We start from the raw sequence: 20,819 nt of genomic DNA on the forward strand, positions 1-20,819 counted from the left end.
ATTTAATATAAGAAAACAGAGTAACATTTTCTTTAACATTTTCGTGTACTTTCCACCTACAATATCTATTTTAATTTTCCCACACTTGTAACATTGACAAATATAGCTCTTGAGGAGTGTTCTACTTTATGAGAAGACCCCGTGGTTTGCCATAACAAATATTGTCACTTACACTTAAATAATAAGAGGTTCATTTCATGGATTCCTAACTATAGTTAGCATACACAGTATGAAAATCAGTCCATTTTGCTGCCTGACATTGTGCCATTTGTTTGAAGGAATAAGTTCCTAAAAAACAAACAGCATGTATCTATGCCTTTAACAATAATGTTTTATTAAGTAATTATTCTTAATAATGATTTTCTACTATTTTGAAAAAATACAAAATTCAGGAAGAAAAGTTTCACGTCACCAAGTGCACCAAATACCACAATGCTTCTATCCCTCTACTTTCATAAATGGTAAGACTGTTGCTTTATAAAGACCAAACACCAAAGCAGCTAATGACAAGGTTTTAGGACCTCATTAATTACACGCCACAAAATCCTTGCCTCCAAAATGTTTAAAAACTAGATCCTAAATTCGAGGCAGCAGTAGGTAGGAGAGGTGAGTCGTTTCAAACATGTTCCAGCACTTACCTGCACCCTCCTCTTCTTCTTCAATAGCTTCAATCTCATCTTCGTCATCTTCAAAAGGAACATCCGGATTTCTTTCCATGTCTCTGCATTTTGAATGAACTGGATCTGCCGTGCCAGTATTTAGGTTTTCTAAAGACTGAAAGTTTAAAAGCAATCTTAAAAGCAAAACCATTGACAGTGTCGCATCTTTTCACCCAACACAAAAGAAGTATTATTAACAGAACCTACAATTTTGTTCAAAGCTGGCAGATGTGCAACCAATACCACAAAAGAACATGTGTGCTCTAGTTTAAATATGTGTTCAAGAATGGTTTCTAAGGCATAAGGCCAAAGATGGAATACTTCCAGCATAAACAGGGTTCGTTAATAGCATATCATAAACTGCCTGTGGGGCAAGTTATCAAAATTTTGAATAAAATTTGAATTTAGAACTTTTTTTCCTTTATCATACTTCAGTGTTTTCAACTGCCAAGAGGTACATGTGAGTTTTACTGATATTTTTGTAAGGAGTTTCTCCTATCATGTGTCAGCATAAGATTTAAACAGTAAGCAAACAATAAATGTGTTTCTGTGAATTATGTGAATACGTTTATGTGAATTATGAAAACAATAAAAGATGCAAATTTTAAGAATGGAATATTACAAATGTGAATAAAGTTGCTCTTTATTTTGGCTTGACAATATTGGATTTTCTCCCCTAAATGAAGATTATCTGTTTAAAAAACATTAGGATATTTCAAAATTGTTTCATCTGTACAGTTTTTTACTGAAAAGAGACAGAAGGATTATTAAACCACAGTTCTCATTTTCTCTTTTTATTAAACCTTCCATTTAATAAACTTAACTTTCATAGTTTTCTAAAAAGTGTATTCATTTCAGGCCTGGGAAAGAAAAAGAGTGATTCTGTTTCTGATTTTTTATTCAAGTCAACAAATATACTTAGAAAAGCATTTTGAAAATAAAGTTCTCTCATATGGGCATCCAGATTGCCTTCTAAGAGGTTCAATATACAATTTAAGTTTGTGGAAGTCTGCAAGTGTCCTCTACATGTGCTACTTGAACAGCACTCCTCAGAGAAATGGTTAATCATAGAATATGATTTAGTATTTATGTCCTATTATTACTATTAGCTAATATTTATTAAACACTTGGGAAATGCCAGGCTCTGAACAAGCTCTTCACAAATAACACCTTAAATAATAACAGCTATTAACTGAGTATTGAAAAGACTAAGAAACATGCCCAAAGTCACAGAGCAAATAAATGGAGACGCTGGGATTTAAACCCACATCTAAATTCAGGCTCATATTCCTATTCACTACTTAGTGACTCCTAATCACTATATTCCTAATCATATTAGGACTATGATTCCTAATCACTACCTACTATTCCAGTTCATAACAAAGAATAAGGAACCTAATCTCATTTCGTTAAAAAAAGAACAAAAATTTCACATCAATCTAAAGATGAGGAATAAAAAGCATGAATAACAATGAACTTTTGTGTTTTTCTTAATTTTCAATTAATCTGAAATTTAAGATTTTCTTATTGTCCATCCCTGGTTCATCCCTGGTTCATTCCTGACAAAGAAACTGGAGGTTGGGTATAGTGGTAGAAAATTTATAATTACAGGGGCGCCTGGGTGGCTCAGTGGTTCAAGCCTCTGCCTTCGGCTCAGGTCATGATCCCAGGGTCCTGGGATCGAGCCTCACATCGGGCTCTCTGCTCAGCAGGGAGCCTGCCTCCTCCTCCTCTCTCTTTCTGCCTGCCTCTCTGCCTACTTGTGGTCTGTCTGTCAAATAAATAAAAATCTTTAAAAAAAAAAAATAGAAAAGAAAATTTATAATTACAAAATAATATTTTCAACTTTGATAATAAATTAATGGAAAATGAAATAATTTAAAACATTAGAAAATGATATATAATATATCCATAGTAACTAAAGCCAAAAGAAGTAAAGAATAATATTGAATGTATACCAACAGAACTCCCAAATAAAAGGGGATACACATGGATGGGAAGAGAAAGAAACCTATTTCAATAGAGGAGGGAAAAATCACTACCAACATTCCAGGAAGAGATTAAAAGAAGTGACCTGACAAGAATATGTTTTATAATATGTAAGAATTAGTATACTACTACTAAAACATTCATAGGCCATATAAAGATGTAAACAAATATGAAACGGAAACAATAAATAAACGGAAATAAATAAACGGAAAATAAAATCTAATGGTTATATAAATGATAGTAATCTCATTGTGGGGGGACATTTAGAACTAGGTAATATTTTACATAATTGTCCTTTTTGAAAGAACAGGAAGTAAATTTTCATAATTTCAAACATACCTTAATCATCTCCATTTCTAAATCTTCATCACTTTCAATTACATAAGATAGATCCTCTTCTTTATCCTTAGAAGATAAATGTTTTAAAAAATATTTTGAACATTAATTTTCCAATATAATTGGCCTCATACCCTGTTTTCTACAAAATAAAGTTCCTATACACTAGATATCTGTAGACTACTTCCTCTTCTTGCCTACTAGATAAATTTATAATACCTATTTACGTGGTTATATGAGGCATAGATAGGAAGAAAGGGTAGTAAGGAAGAAGAAAAAGGAGAATAAACAGAAACAAAGAATCAAAAAAAAAGAGAAAGAAAGAAATGTAATTGGAAAGATAGACAAGAGAGACAGACTTGATATAAAGCCCACAATCTAAGACAGAGTACAAGTGCTAAGTTCAAAAATAGTTAAACAATATCAAACTATGTGTCCCAACTTAAGCACAAGAACCTCTTTACTGTGTTGAAAATTTCTATTCTATTGTAAGATAGTTGGTTCTTTTATATCCACTCATTTTTAGAAGATCACAAAAAGCTCCTATGACTATAACAATACCTTTAAATAAATCATTATTTTACAAACGGCTTCTACAAATACTTGAAAAATAGTGTCAGATAAGTTATTTATACAGCTGTTGTCAATGTTTGGATATGAGAAAACTTTATAATAATTTGGGAATCCCCAGGAAGCAAGTGTCCAACAGCATGGGACCCCTGAATAAAAGAAATGTAGAAGGACCCCAAAAGTCTAATATTTAAGTTGAAAGTAGGAAAAGGAAGCATAGTCATAATTTATCTGCAAAAACCAGTCTTTAAAAGTATTTTATTTTTATCTATTTATTTATTTATTTATTTGAGGGGCCTGGAAGGGCAGAAGGAGAAAGAATCTTAAGCAGGCTCCTTGCCCCAATGAGGGGCCTGATCTCACAACACTGAGATCATGACCTGAGCTGAAATCAAGAGTCAGACACTTAACTGACTGAGCAACCCAGGTGCCCCTTAAAAAAGGATGTTAAGGGACGCGTTGGTGGCTCAGTGGGTTAAAAGCCTCTGTCTTCAGCTTAGGTCATGATCCCAGGGTCCTGGGATCGAGCCCCGCATCAGGTTCTCTGCTCAGCAGGGAGCCTGCTTCCCTTCCTCTCTCTTTCTCTCTCTCTCTCTCTGCCTACTTGTGATCTCTGTCAAATAAATAAAAAAAATCTTTAAAAAAAAAAAAGGATGTTAAAATAAGCTTTATAAAAAAAGAAAAAAATTTTTTACTTTTAAAATAGGATCTTTAATAAGTAAAGAAAAAAACTGCTAATTATCACAAAATAAAAATGGCAAGAATTGGGATAAAAGATGACAGATCATGAAATCCTGGTCATAATTCTATATTATGATACAAAAAATACTGTCTTAAAATGTATACCTAATAAGAAATTTTCAAAAAGCTAAAGCGTGATGCAGACATTAGCAAATGATATTTCCTAAAAGGGGAATCTGTTTTAAAAGTGGTTGGTATGAAAAAAAAAAAAAAAAAAAAAAAGTGGTTGGTATGAGAACAGTCTGAAAATCATTTTTTTAAATGCATTTATATATTGGTAGACGTGATTTCTAATATAGTTACCAAACAGAATTTCTCAACTACTGAGACTTTTGACTGACATTAGAAAACTGAAGAGGGAAACAGCCCTATTAAATGACTTTCAAATTTAATTTTAAAAACTATAAACTTAGTTATTACAAAATAAAATGTACAAAATTCTACCAAATACGGGCATCATAGGTAATTTCCGAAACTAATGAAAAACAAGTGAGATAAAAAATACAGCTACATGATACCTCATTTTATAATGTGTCTTTACAATAAAAAAAAATACAGATTTCTTCTCTAATACAACTTCAGTATTTCAAAAAACATCCTTAACTTAGCCAGGAGAAAAACAACCTCACAAATTAAACTACTCAGAACATACTAGAAATCTAAATATGAAGCTGACAGATAATATAAAATGTTTCACAACAATCTATTAAGAAAAAAACGTAGGTCACTGACTTTCCAGATAACACTAAAGGTTAGTGTCGAGTAAAAACACTAGTTTATCAGAAACACTCTCACAATAAGTAAGCAAAGAAAATCTTGTATAGGGAAATATAACTACTCCCAAAAATCAAGTTTGGAAGCGTTAACTAGTAGAAATATGGGAAATCCAAAAAAGCCATCTTTATCTATTACATCTTTATCTATTGTTTATTTTTATCTATATCTATTACATAAAAATAAGGAGAAATACTAAAATACAACAAATGTGTACTGGCGTTTTAAATCCTTCCATTATAAGACCATTAAGTTGTGCTTATTACACTAAGTCAAAAACAGCAAACTATAACTCACAAGCCAAATTCAGCCCACTTTTTGTTTTTGTTAATAAAGTTTCATCAAGGTGCACCTGGGTGGCTCAGTGGGTTAAAGCCTCTGCCAGTCATGATCTCAGGGTCCTGGGATCGGGCCCGGCATCAGGCTCTCTGCTCAGCGGGGAGACTGCTTCCTCCTCTCTCTCTCTCTCTCTCTCTCTCTCTCTCTCTCTGCCTGCCTCTCTGCCTACATGTGATCTCTGTCAAATAAATAAATAAAATCTTTAAAATAAATAAATAAAGTTTCATCAAAATACAAACAAGCTCATTTATTTGCACTTGTCTATAGTTGCTTTCACACTAAATTTTTAGACAGAATTGAAATGTAATACCAGAAAACATGTAATTGATCTGCATAGTCTAAATGTTTACTATCTGCCCTTTCACAGAAAAAAATCAGCCAACCCCTACTAATGAATAAAAATTGTTTTCTATTTTTTTAGTACCTCAGGAGATTTGCAAGTCTCATTATGAAATTTTTCCTGAGCCTGCTGTTCCAAAATTTGGAGGTCACGTTCTGTAATATCTAACGACATCAAACAAATTCTTTCTTTGTTCTCTTTCAACTTATTGCCTTCTTCTAATCCAGTTTCAAGCCCATCTTCTTCTTGTTTCACTTCATTTCGAAGTACATTTCCTTCATCATGTATAATTAAGTTATCAAGTGTTGTGTCCCATAGATCATCTTCAACTTCAGTAAAAATTTTCTGTTTTCTAATTTGTTTCTGTTGTACTCTGTCAGCAGCTGGATCTTCCAATGGTAATAACTGAACAGTCTCGGCAGAACCAAGTATCATCTTCCTCAATGAATACAGATTTTCTGAAATATCACGTAATAATACAGAAATCCTAAAAAAATTAAGAGAGGGTAATTCAACTTTAACTTCAATAACTACCAGCACAGTTGTAATGCTTTTTTGTAAGTACAAGCTTTCTAAATTGACCTTCATTTAAAGGACACACTGGATTACAGTTATTCTTCATTCCCTAATAACCAAATATGCTTACAGCTGTTGGCTACTCCCTAGTACAGCAAGGTACTTCTGCATTCAACTTATATACTTACTAAGCATATATGCTTATAAGCATGTTGACTTGTATGCTTCCTAATTGTCAGTAGTGTTTAGTCCCAAACTAATTCTTTATACCAGATATACTTTTTATGGTAATTGATCTAATTAAATATGTCGAATCAATGACACATGACCACAAAAAAAAAAATTTACACTGAACATGTTAAAAGACACAGCAATTTCCTTTTTTAAATTTTATTTTATTTTATTTATTTATTTGACAGAGAGAGATCACAAGTAGGCAGAGAGGCAGGCAGAGAGAGAGGGGAAAGCAGGCTCCCTGCTGAGCAGAGAGCCAGATGTGGGGCTTGATCCCAGGACCCTAAGATCATGACCCAAGCCAAAGGCAGAGGCTTAACCCACTGAGCCACCCAGGCGCCCCAGCAATTACCTTTTTTAAAAAAAGTTCTGTCTGATTAACTATAGTCAAAACAACTATAAGAGGAGAAAAAATCTAAAACACTCCTAAGACTATGCCATCAGATTCTTTCAAGTGTCTTGTTTCCACTCCATTTTAAAGAAACTAAAACTAGAAATTGCTGATGATACATAATGAGTGTGCTTTAAACAAGAACCACTCTGCAGAATTCCAAAGAGTAGTCCTATATTTAATGAAGAAACCATGATGAATATCAAAACATTGGGACACAAATAAGCACTAATATATTAAGTTAGAAGAAAATTTTTATGATCCCACGTTTTAACTAAATGACTCAATTTGCCAATCAATTACTTGTTCCAACTGTAAAATATAAGGGTTTTTATGTTATAATTCGAAAATGATGTTGTTGTGCATGTTCAATAATCACAAAACCCGACATATATTCTTTGGAACAGAAAATAAATTGAACAAAAAACTTCCCATCAGTGCAAAACTGTAAAAGGTAAGAAAATATGGAAAAGTTGTACATCAATAAATACGAATTTCTTAACTCCTTAGTTATAATTGCTAATATAACATTTTAACTAAGTGACTTTATTTTTTTTTTAAGATTTATTTATTTATTTATTTGAGAAAGAGAGCATGAGCAAGACAGACAAGCAGGAGCAGGGGGAAGGGCAAAGGAAGAGGGAGAAGCAGACTCCCTGCTGAGCAGGGAGCCTGATGCAGGGCTGGATCCCAGGACCCTGAAATCATGACCTGAGCCAAAAGCAGATGCTTATCTAACTGAGCTACCCAGGCACCCCTAACTAAGTGACTTTATACAGCTATTTAGGGACGCCTGGTTGGCTCAGTTGGTTAAGCAGTTGCCTTCAGCTCAGGTCATGATCCCGGCATCCTGGGATCGAGTCCCACATCGGGCTCCTTGCTCAGCAGGAAGCCTGCTTCTCCCTCTGCCTCTGCCTGCCACTCTGTCTGCCTGTGCTCACTCTCTCTGACCAAAAAAAAAAAAAAAACAGCTATTTATAACAAACCTGGTTAACTGCAAAGGAAAACCACTGCTAGAGTGTAAAATAAGGCATACTATCTGCTGGTTATAGGGTTTATTAAAGCAATTTTTAATTACTTTATAAAAGTATAAGTTCGACGGAGAGGAGAGAATAAAAGAAAAGAGACATTTTTCCTATTTAATTAACACTTTTGATTAGCTTTTCTAATTCTTCTGTATTGAAAAGAATACTTAATAAAATCCAATATGACTTTTAAAGTTTTATATTGACGATTCAAATAAAAATCTGGTCATTTATGTAACAAAACTATCAAAAATGTTGAGTTGTTTCATGATTTTCTTCCATGCTAAAAATAGCACCAAAGTTGGGCTCAAGCTTAAAGTGCCAAGTCTACATCAATATAAATAAAAACAAAATCAAAATTAAATTCAAAATCTAAAAACTCACTAATTCTCACATTCTAAAATTTTCAAATCTTATAAAGAATAGTCAGTATTATACACAGTTATTCAAATATAAGAACTTACATAAATACTTTAGTAGGAACAGATATGTGACACTATTTAATCGTTAAATGCATGGGAATGTTGTAATACATAAACATAGAGACAGTGACATACAGATTGATAAAGACTGTAAGGGCTTCTTTATTCTGTGCTAACATCAGAGAATGGCATGTCCCATATAAGATAACTATTTACTCCAACAAATATCAAACGATGTCTTCAGTAAGACATAATATACATTTCCTTCTTTCCTAGGATTGTTATTATGCATATTAGTAGCCTACAGAAAGCCTCAACACGCAACAGAATGTTAAGTACATGACAGCAATACAACAGATGTGTAATGAATTTAAATCAGTGAGTAAGTAGTATTGTACAATCCAATAGCTTCCAGGGCCACTGAAGCATAAAGCTGTTCCCTTCTGTAACAAAACTCAAACTACTCTATTTTAAAGTTCTCAATTGTAATTTTTCTACTTTTGTCTACTCCTTCACAGACTGCCAGCTGTAACTGCCAGCTATGGTCATGTGCATAACATTTCTTATCAATACCTTGTTTTCATTTTAACTGGATAGCTAAGTTTGTCGAACTGTATCTATAAATGAGAAGAAAATAAGCTCTGAATGTGCCCTCATGTACTCCACTGGAAATACAGTTAAATATGAGTTTGAATTCACGATTATGACATGTATTTTAGCATGCAGAGGTCTTTTTGTTCCTCTCTGGTTCTGAGGTGTAAGTTAGGCATTACTGTAGACCTCTTACAAAGAACCTGAAATAAGAAATTTAACTAGTTCTTAATTGACATAAACTTGACAAGATCTTTCTTTACTAAAATGAATCAAGTATTTCCCATTCTCAAGTTTTAAGAAAACCTATCTTAGCTTTGTTATTACAAAGCAAAGCATTAAAGGAGATATAATTTACATTCAATAGATAGTTTAACTGCTAGAACAAATTCTGAAATACATGTAAACATCACGTAAACAGTAATTATTTTTCTTTCATAGAGAAAAAATGTGAAATTGAATACAAAATGGCTTAATTGTTACCCATCCCCATTTGACAGTTATGTCTTTCAGAAATTCTCAGTTACATTAAAACTACTAAAACAAATAGCTAGGACGAAAAGGGACTTTGAAAAAGAGCTAAATCTCTGTATCATATTTTGAAATATCAGAAGCAAAATTTATCACAAATCTCATCTAAAAAAATACACTAATACTGCATTTTGTCAGAATCAGAATTCTATTTCAACTAACCACTTGACATTCTACAAAGTATTTTTGCCTCAATATATAACTACATTGTAATCATTCACTGTTCAAGAGCATTCCTGGTATTGGAAGAAGTCATTCAGCAGTTAGGGCTAGGGAAAGTCCTGGTTCCAGAGTTGGCTACAGGCACTGATAATCCAATGTCTATTAATCCAAATATCTCAAATTATGTAGGGTTTCAGACATAAAATGGCATTTAAAATCTGAATTCCTCCTGTTCTAACAGCCTAGTGATTATATAAAATTCCTATTTAATAATCAGATAAAAACATGAAAAAAGAAGCTATTCAATATAAAAATTATTTGTATGTATATATTTTAGGTGACCAAACTATGAATATAATTAAATGAGAGATGCCTGTAAACAAAAGAAAAAGACAATTTTGAATCTAAAGTACTTTCCTTTCTGTGGACATCTGAATTTTATTTTGCCTTGTTTCATGAAACATCCTACGAAGCAGATAGAAAAGCCTTAAACTTCTTGATGGGCAATTTAACACACTGGAAAAATATTTCTCAAATTTATAGATCAGGCTGTGGGCATGTGTTGAAGCAAATTTCTGTCTGTCAACGCACATGAGGCTGACAGCAGACTTGTCCACACAGACCTTGCAGGCCAGAAAGGACTGGCATAACATATTCTATGTGCTAAATGGGAAGAATATGAAGCCAAGAATACTTCATCCAGCAAGGCTGTCATTCAGAATAGGAGAGACAAAGAGTTTCCAGGACAAACAAAAACTAAAGGAATTTGTGAACACTAAACCAGTCCTGCAAGAAAAATTAAAGGGGATCCTTTGAGCAGAGAGAGAGCCAAAAAGTAACAAAGACCAAAAGGTACAGAGACAATATATAGGAACAACAACTTTACAGGTAATACAATGGCACTAAATTTATATCTTTTGAGGCACCTGAGTGGCTCAGTCGGTTAAGTGGCTGCCATCGGTTCAGGTCATTATCCCAGGGTCCTGGGATAGAGCCCCACATCAGGCTCTCTGCTCAGTGGAGAGTCTGCTTCTCCCTCTCCCTCTGTCTTCCACTCTGCCTACTTGTGTTCTATGTCTCTATCAAATAAATAAATAAAATCTTCTTTTAAAAAATTAATTAACTAAATAAATTTATATCTTTTGATAATTATTCTGAATGTAAATGCACTAAATGCTCCTATCAAAAGATATGGGGTATCAGAATGGATAAAAAAAATAAGTTCCATCAATATGCTGCCTATAAGAAACTCATTTTAGATCCCAAAACACCACTAAATTGAAAATGAGGGAGTACGGAAAAAAAAAGGAAGTAAGGAGGTGGAGAACCATTTATCATGCTAATGGAAATCAAAAGAAAGCCGGAAGGCCATTTTTATGTCACAAAAACTAGATTTTTTTTTTAAAGATTTTATTTATTTATTTGTCAGAGACAGAGGGAGAGAGAGCGAGTGAGCACAGGCAGACAGAGAGGCAGGCAGAGGCAGAGGGAGAAGCAGGCTCCCTGCCAAGCAAGGAGCCCGATGTGGGACTCAATCCCAGGACCCTGGGATCATGACCTGAGCCGAAGCTAGCTGCTTAACCAACTGAACCACCCAGGCGTCCCACAAAAACTAGATTTTGAACTAAAGACTGTAATAAGAGATGAAGAAGGGCACTACATCATAATAAAGGGGTCCATTCAACAAGAAGATCTAATAATTGTAAATATTTATGCCCCTAACTTGGGAGCATCCAATTATATAAACCTAACAAAATTTCAAAAACTCACTGATAATTATACAATAATTGTAGGGAACATTAATAATCTGCTCACAGCAAAGGACAAATCATCAAAGTAAAAGATAAACAAGGAAACAAGAGCTTTGAATGACACACTGGGAGAGATGGACTTAACAGATATATATAGTGCATTTCATCCTAAAGCACCAGAACACACATTCTTTTCCAGTGTACATGAACATTCTCCAGAAGAGATCACATCCTGGGTCACAAATCAGATCTCAACCAGTACAAAAACACTGAGATCATATCATGCATATTTTTAACCACAAGCTATGAAACTTGAATTCAGCTACAAAAAGAAATTTGGAAGGACCACAAATACATGGAGGTTAAAGAACATCCTACTAAAGAATGAATGGGTCAAACAGCAAATTAAAGAATTTTAAAAATACATGGAAGCAAATGAAAATGAAAACAGTTCAAAACCTTTAGGATGCAGCAAAGGCAGCCCTAAGAGGGAAAAATATAGCAATATAGACCCTTTTCAAGAAACAAAGTCTCAAATACACAACCTAACCTTACACCTAAAGCCTAAATCCAGCAGGAAAACAGAAAGAATAAAGATCAAAGCAGAAATCAGTGATAGAGAAATCAAAAACATAGTAGACCACATGAACAAAACTAGGAGCTGGTTCTTTAAAAGAATCAATAAGACTGATAAACCCCTAGCCAGCCTTATCAAATATAAAAGAGAAAGGACCCAAATTAAAATTATGAATGAAGGAGGAGAGCTCATAACCAACACCGAAGAAATACAAACAATTATAAGAGAATATTATGAGCAATTATACGCCAACAAATTAGACAATCTGGAAGATATGGATAAATTCCTAGAAACTTATAAACTACTAAGACTGACACAGAAGAAATAGAAAACCTGAATAAACCTATAACCAGAAAGAAAATTGAATCAGTAATCAAAAATCTCTGAACAAAAAGTCCAGGGCCAAATGTCTTCCGAGAGGAGATCTACCAAACATTTAAAGAAGATTTAATACCTATTTTTCTGAAACTGTTTCAAAAAAAAAGAGAAATGGACAAAAACTTACAAACTCATTTCGTAAGGCCAGCACTACCATGATCCCAAAATCAGACAAAGACCCCACTAGAAAGGAGATTTGCAGCCAATATCCATGATGAACACAGATGCAAAAATTCTCACCAAGATATTAGCCAATAGGTCCCACAGTACATTAACAGGATTTACTCCTTGGCTGCAGGGGTGGTTGAATATGTGCAAATCAATTGATGTGATATACCACATTGATGAAAGAAAGAAGAACTATATGATTCTCTCAATAGATGCAGAAAAAGCATTTGACAAAATACAACATCCTTTCTTGATTTAAAAACCTCCTCCATGTAGGGATAGAGGAAACATACCCCAATATCATGAAAGTCATATACAGAAAACCCACAGCATATATCATCCACAATGGGGGAAAAACAGAGCTTTTCCAATAAAGTCAGGCACATGACAGGGATGTCTACTCTCACTACTATTATTTAACATAGTACTGCAAGTCCCAGCCTCAGCAATCAGACAATAAAAAGAAATAAAAGGGATTCAAATCAACAAAGAAGAAGTCAAACTTTCACTCCCTGCAGACAAAATGATACCCTATGTAGAAAACTCTAAAGACTCCACCCAAAAACTGCTAGAACTGATAGAGGAATTCAGCAAAGTCACAGGATATAAAATCAATCCATAGAACTCAGTTGCATTTCTATACACTAACAACGAGGCAGAAGAAAGAGAAAGCAAGGAATCAATCCCACTTACAATTGCACCAAAAACCATAGGATACCTAGAAACAAACCTAACCAAAGAGCTAAAAGATCTGTACTCTGAAAACTATACAATGCTTGCAAAAGAAACTGAGGAAGACAAAAAGAAATGGAAAAATGTTCCAGCTCATGGATTAAAAGAACAAATATTGTTAAATGTCTACACCACCCAAAACAATCTACACATTAAATGCAATCCCTATCAAAAGACCATCAACATTTTTCAGAGCTGGAACAAACAATTCTAAAATTTGTATGGAACCAGAAAAGACCCTAAACAGCCAGAGTAATGATGGAAAAGAAAACCAAGGCTGGAGACATCACAATTCTGGACTTTATGCTCTATTACAAAGCTGTAATCATTAAGACAGTATGACGCTGGCACAAAAACAGACATGTAGATCAACAGAACAGAACAGAGAGCCCAGATATGGACCCAAAACTATATGGTCAACTAATCTTCGACAAAACAGGAAAGAACATTCAATGGAAAAAAGACAGTCTCTTCAACAAACGGTGTTGGGAAAATTGCAGAAGAATAAAACTGGACCACTTTCTTATACCACATACAAAAATAAACTCAAAATGGATGAAAAACCTAAATGTGACATGGAATCCATCATTGGACATAGGACATAGAAATCCTAAAAAAGAATTCAGGCAACAACCTCTTCGACCTTGGCCACAGAAACTTCTTGCTTAGACAGGTCTCCAAATGTAAGGGAAACAAAAGCAAATATGAACTATTAGGACTTCATCAGGATAAAAGCTTTTGTGCAGCAAAGGAAACAGTCAAAACTAAAAGGCAATCTATGGAATGGGAGAAGATATTGACTTATCAGACAAAGGGCTAATATCCAAAATATATAAAGAATTTAGCAGTCCCAACATCCCCCCCACAAAAAAAAAAAAAAAAAAAAAAAAAAAAAAATCCAGGCAAGAAATGGGCAGAAGACATGAACAGACATTTCTCCAAAGAAGACATACAAATGGCCAAGAGACACATGAAAAGATGCTCAACAGCACTTGGCATCAGGGAAATACAAATCAAAACCACACTGAGATAGCATTTCACACCTGACAGAATGGCTAAAACAAACAACTCAGGAGATGACAGATGTTGGCAAGGTTGTGGAAAAAGGGGAACCCTCTTACACTACTAGCAGAAATGCAAACTGGTGCAGCCACTCTGAAAACAATATGGAGATTGGTCAAAAAGTTAAAAATAGAAGTACCCTATGACCAAGCAGTTGCACTACTAGGTATTTATCCAAAGGATACAAACATAAGGATTCAAAGGAGCATCTGCACCCCAATGTTTATAGCAGCAATGTCCACAATAACCAAAATATGGAAAGAGCCCAGATGTCCACTGATTTATGAGTAGATAAAGATGTGGTATATATCCACACATATATCTATGAATGGATAAGGATGTGGTACACACACACACACACACACACACACACAAGATGTGGTATATATCCACATACATACATTATGAATGGATAAAGATGTGGTACACACACACACACGATGAGGTATATATCCACATATATATGTATGAATGGATAAATATGTGGTGTGTATACACACACACACACACACACACACACACACAGGAATATTACTCAGCCATCAAAAAGAATGAAATCTTTAGGAGCACCTGGGTGTGGAGTAGGGGGTCTGTCTGCGTCTCAGGTCCTGATCCTAGTGTCCTGGGATCAAGTTCTAAGTTGGGCTCCCTGTTCTGCAGGAAAACTACTTCTCCCTCTCCCTCTGCCTGTCGTTCCCCCTGTTCATTCCCTCTCTCTCAAATAAAAAGTTTTAAAAATCTTTAAAAAAAAATGAATGAAATCTTGCCACTTGCAACGACCTGGATGGAACTAGAAGGTATTATGCTAAGCAAAATAATTCAGTCAAAGAAAGACAAATACCAGGTGATTTTACCCACCTATGGAATTTAAGAAACAAAACAGATGAACATAGGGGAAGGAAAGAAAAATAAAATAAGACAAAAACAGAGAGGGAAGCAAACCATAAGAGACTCTTAACTACAGCAAACAAACTGAAGATTGCTGGAGGGGATGTTAAGTGGGGGGATGGAGTAGTTTGGTGATGGGCATTAAGGAGGGAACATGATGTAATGAGCACTGAGTGTTATATGCAACTGATGAGTCACTAAATTCTACCCCTGAAACTAATACTATAGTATACGTTAACTAGATGGAATTTAAATAAAAAATTTCTGAGTCTACCTTAACAAACAGTAATTCTTTATAAATAGGAATGTGAAGTAAGAACAAACAGAATTGATAAAAACAGGTAATATTTAACCTCTGCGGATCTTCCACTTTTTTCCAAGTGTCAGGGAGATGCTTAGCCAGATCCATCATATTCCCAGAGATTGATGTCAGTTGTTTCTTCACATCACTAGGTAGCATTTCCTCCTCTGGACAAAAAGAATCAATGTTAATTTTCAAACCACAAAGCAGAGGGATTTATTTAGTCATTTATTTAAACAGTGTTAGGGTTCCATTTTCATTTTCTTTCCTTAAGCAAATTCCAGCAAAGGGAATTTCTTTATTCTACCTCCATGTCACCTCAGTCACTTTACTTCCCTTTCAGATTTTTGCTACTTGAATTTTAGAATAAATTCCAAATGATCTACATTCATACACATTACAACCAGCGGTTAGCAATCTAGACTGAGGAAGGCAGAAATGAGAAACTGAAACCATCTACACTATCTCAAAATCAGAACAGATTTCTGCAGGCTCTTACTTACGAAACATAGTTCAGTAAACATAACCTGAGCCAACAGCCAAGCCTCACTTCCCTTCTCATCAATCATGACCAAAATAAAATGCAAACCTTTCTAATCAGCGATCATCTTCCAAACTCTCAACTTCATTCTGTCTGGCACATCCTTCTCCATCAACACCACGCCTGCCTGCCTTCCTCGAACCCTTCTCCTGCTTAGAGTTCCTTAGAGCTCATCACCATTTTCTCTTGTCCTCAAAAGTCCAGCTCCGCTGAAGCATGTGACAAGTCCCATCTGCTATTCCTGATTGCTGCATACTTCGACCTCAAAATCACATCTTTCATTCACTGAAGATTTCACTGCCTGGTTCACAGTCTTTCCCTTCACTGCTACTCCTGTGATAATTCCACCTAAAATTGTGGCCTTTTCAGTGCTTTGATCCTTCCATTTCCAACAATCTTTTCCTCAACTGACCTCAGCCACCCATTCCTAGACATTTGACCTTATAAATGCCAATAAAGTCACTACTTCCAAACTTCAATGGTAAGCATTCCACCCGCCCTTGGAACACCAGCATGCTGGCTTGCCTTCCAGGATGCCCTCCCCAACGCAACTATGCTTTCACACTTTCAGAATCGAATCCACTGATCGCAGCACCTTTTCCATACACCTTATTCTTCCCACTCCCACTCCCCACCAAGTCTTTTTTTCCTTTCTTGCCCATATTATAATAATCATCCCCTTGTAGGACTTTGACCTCTTTTGCTCCTTCCTCCCTCCATGATACTTTTTACCTAGGAAAACCCCTACTCTAATTAAACCCAGCTCTTTTACCTACTTGATGCCTATATTCACACAGCTGACTATAACTGAAGATAAAACACAGCCAAGATGACTCAGCTCGCTTTAAATCCATGACACAGATCTCAAAGGAACTCTCGGTAGACTGCTAAATATTCTGTATTTCCCACTTTTCTACTATCAAGATGAATATTTCATACCTCTTTCTTTCTCTCCAAGCCTCTAACATCTGCTTTCTCCTCCTTTTGCTCAAGGAACAACTTCACCCTTCATCACACTAAGAAAATAGAAAAAGGAAACTATCTCACCCCCCCCCAATCTGCTAATTAGTCTGTACTCATGGAACTACTCTTATTTACAGCAAAATTCCATGAAAGAGTTGTCCACACATATGGTCCCAAATTTTCTACTCCCACTTTCCCCTAAGCCTTTACCCCAACCAGCACAGCATGGCTGCTTTGGGAAAGATTATCCCGTGACCTCCACGCTGTCAAATCTAATTGTCAGGTCTAGTTCCTCATCTCCTTCAGATTCTCAGCTATTTGAAAGAGCTGATAATTCCTTTCTCCTTAAAATACGTTCTTTCTGTGGCTTCTGGACACAACACATCTTGACACTCTGTCTTCCACCACCACCTCTTCTTAGACCTTCTCCACTGCACTTTCCTCCTCTCCCTGATCTCTAAATGTCAGTATGCCCTCGATATCAATATGTGGACCTCCTCTGTTCTTTATTCCAGTCACTGCCTCTTTCATCTCATCTCCTTCCGCTTTAACTGCCATCTGTATCTTGATGTTTCCCAAAGTTACATCTCCAATCTCAACCTTATCCCTGATCTCCAGAATCACATTTCCAACTGTGATATCTGCCTGAATATCAATAAGCACCTAAAATTTAGCATATCCAAAACTGAAATCTAGATTTTTCTCACCCAATCCCCCTTTCCCATAACCTTTCCACCATAACTGATCCTTCCATTAACTCAGCTGATCCAACCAAAATATGTTTATTGTCCTCTCAGTCTCTGGATCTTTCCCCTACGGAGAATTCATTGGCAAATCCTTCACAATTTATACCTTCAAAGCATATACACATTCTACCACTTCTTACCATCTCTACTGCTACCAGCCTAATCCAAACAATTGTCATCTCCTGCTTGGACTACTAGAGTAGCCTAACAGACTTCCTTGCCTAAACACTTGCTCTTTTATAGCAGCCCCCCCCCCAAAAAAAAAAAAAACCCTTTTAAATTAAAATTTAATCATGTCATTTTCCTGCTCCAAACTCTCTAAGGGTTTCCCATCACTCTACTTTGTATTTATTGTGATTAATAAAATATGAAGCCATAGTCACCCCTAAGGCCCTAAATGGTCCATCTGGCCCAAGCTCCTTTTCTAGCCTCATTTCTTCCCACTCTGACCCTTACTCATTTCGGCTCAGTTCGCCTCACTGTTCCTCAAATAAGGAATGCCTGTTACATTCTTCCCTCAGATATTCATGTGGCTCCTTCGCGCATTCTGTGAAATGAAGTGAAGATGCTTGGTCTCCTGTGTTAAGGGCACTTTCCCCCACAACTGAAACTGTGTTGATTCATAATAAACATCCAACAAATATGTCATATGCATGAATGAATATCCCCTCACAAACAAATCTTCTAAAAAAGAAGTTGTTTATACATGCTTCCTCACATTCCTTGGATCTAGTAACTTCTCTAGTCATGTTAGTATGACTTCTACTCACACCACCCCACTACTCCCCTCTTGCTCTGCTTATAGCACCTCCATGTTCCCAAAGCCTGTGACCCTTCTTTTTTTCTTTTTTTTTTTTTTAAGATTTTATTTACTTGATAGAGACACAGCAAGAGAAGGAACACAAAGCATGCCAAACAGAAAGCCCAATGCAGACTCTAACCCAGGATCCTGGGATCATGACCTGAGTTGAAGGCAGATGCTTAATGACTGAACCACCCAGGTGCCCCAACCCTTTTCCGTTTTCATAGCACATGCCCCAAATAACCACTCTACCCCAGAGAACACTCTTCTGTCACCTAGTACACCAAAGCTGCTGGAGTCAAAGGTTACAAATGATTGTTGCATTGCCAAAACTAATGATTAATTCTAAATCCTCAGTTTCTCAAACTCAGCAGGACTTATAACAGGTTGATAACTCCCACGTAAAGCATGCCTCTTCACTTGGCTTTCTGCACACCATATCTCCTAATTTCCTTCTATGCCAGTGGTAGACAACTCCTTTGTCATCCCTTCCACCATGCAAAGACAAAATACTAAGAGTTCCTCAAAATTCTTTGTCCCAGTTCTTTACTCTAACTAAAGCTGTCCTCTGAGCTACCACCTGGATATCGGAGTCCCACCTGGCCCCCTCCACCTTTCTGACAGCCCTCCTTCCATTAACATCTCTAAAATCAACAGTGACCCCTCAGCTCCAAAGCTTGTTCCTTTTCGTCAATGGTTTTCACCCATTGTTTGTGGTAGCAACACAGGAATGATCCTTGACACATGGCTCTCATCATCACACCAAATTCTGCTGACTCTACTGCTCTATTAAATGAATTTTGAATCTATCCCCTTCTCTCCATTCTCAATACAACCATCCAAGCCGGGTAACCACCGCCTCTCCCTTGGATTGCTCTCACGGCCTCCTAACGAGCCTTCCCACTGTAACCCTTGCCCTGTTACAATCCATTTTCTACTCTACAGCCCAAGTTATTCCTTTTTTCTTTTTCTTTTAATATAATCCATGTCACTCCTGTGTTTAAACCCCCTAATACCTCTTAGGAAGAAATTAAACTCATGTAAACATAGCCTATCTGCTCTCCTTATTCTGCGTCTCTGTCCTGCACTCCATCATATTTAACAGTTCACCACGCTGAACTACTTTCAGTTGCCTATCGATCCTATGATCTCTTTTTATGCCGGCTGTTTCCTGTGCCTATGACACTTTTCCTTTATTCTTCCACTACCTAACTCTTGTTCCTATTTCAGGTCTCACCTTAAACATCACTTCCTCCAGAAAATACTGCAATACTTCCAAATATGCATCAGATGGTTCTCCTATGTGCTAACCACAGTGCCTTATTTTCCCACATCATGAGACTCATCTCCCTATAGCCATGCCTCCTTTGTTCATCTCTATATCCCCTACAAACCTGTAGATTTCCCTCTTGGGAAGCAGATCATGAGTATCTTGTTCATTACTGTATCCCCTATCATAAAGTCCTCAACAATTTTTAATAAATGAGTAAATGTATTTTTATCTACTATATTGTTCAGCGTTTATTAGCTACCATCCTGGAGTAAGCTAATATTTTAACAAGAAGAAACAATGTGTGAATATCCTTTTACTTCCTGATGTTATAATCCACTTTAATTCTTTAGTAAGAAGAAAAAACACAATTTTATAACTAAAAGTGGACATCTGAATACATCATGTATAAATACACCAGGGAAATTAAACAACAGTGAGGCTGATACCTCTGGCTTCCTAACAGGAAGGGAGGAAGGGAGGGAGGGGAAAAAAAAAAGAAGAGTGGTAATCTTTGTCACAATTCACTTAGGATCCTAGTCAATGTACCTCACTTCAGATGTCAAAATATATTCACACATATAATGCAATAAAGAATAAAAGTGTGTGTCAAACAATGCAGTACTGAAATGACAGGTACACAGATACCAGGACTTCTTGTAGCGACTTATAAACATATGGTCCTTTAGTGAGAAATACCTTAAACATTTCCTTAGAAGCATTTTAATCAGAGACAAAATTGTAAGTATAGCCCTAGAAGTAATATTGCAGACCACAGATTCAGAAAACCATGAATCCCTCTGTTGAGTTGACTTCTGTTATGACTTCAGTAAGTTTTATACTGTTCTCCAGATTAGCTTCAAAAACATATCATCTACTCAATTTAAGCAAGATAATTTCTAGCCACAGTACCTTTGGTTATAGAGAGTCAGTAAGCTCTCAACAGAAGTGACTTTCCAGGGAAAGAAAGAAAGCCTAAGGAGTCTTCTACCTTACTAGGTAAACAAGGAGGGTCTATTA

The 20,819-nt window shown here is 35.9% G+C and overlaps 1 protein-coding gene across 19 annotated transcripts in view; it reads right to left on the reverse strand.

Moving 5' to 3' along the window:
• The window catches only part of WRN (WRN RecQ like helicase), a 145,931-nt gene that overhangs the window by 85,759 nt on the left and 39,353 nt on the right, over nt 1–20,819 (reverse strand). For all 19 annotated transcript variants that reach the window (XM_082715077.1, XM_082715081.1, XM_082715071.1 and 16 more), the window contains 4 exons: nt 15,530–15,644; nt 5,833–6,235; nt 2,988–3,053; nt 639–774 (listed from right to left, as the gene is read on the reverse strand). In XM_082715077.1, coding sequence (XP_082571203.1) covers nt 639–774; nt 2,988–3,053; nt 5,833–6,235; nt 15,530–15,644 — 720 coding nt within the window. The remainder of the gene's footprint in view (nt 1–638; nt 775–2,987; nt 3,054–5,832; nt 6,236–15,529; nt 15,645–20,819) is intronic.

The sequence above is a fragment of the Mustela nivalis genome (genome assembly GCF_964662115.1).
Source record: "Mustela nivalis genome assembly, chromosome: 20".
Classification (NCBI taxonomy): domain Eukaryota; kingdom Metazoa; phylum Chordata; class Mammalia; order Carnivora; family Mustelidae; genus Mustela; species Mustela nivalis.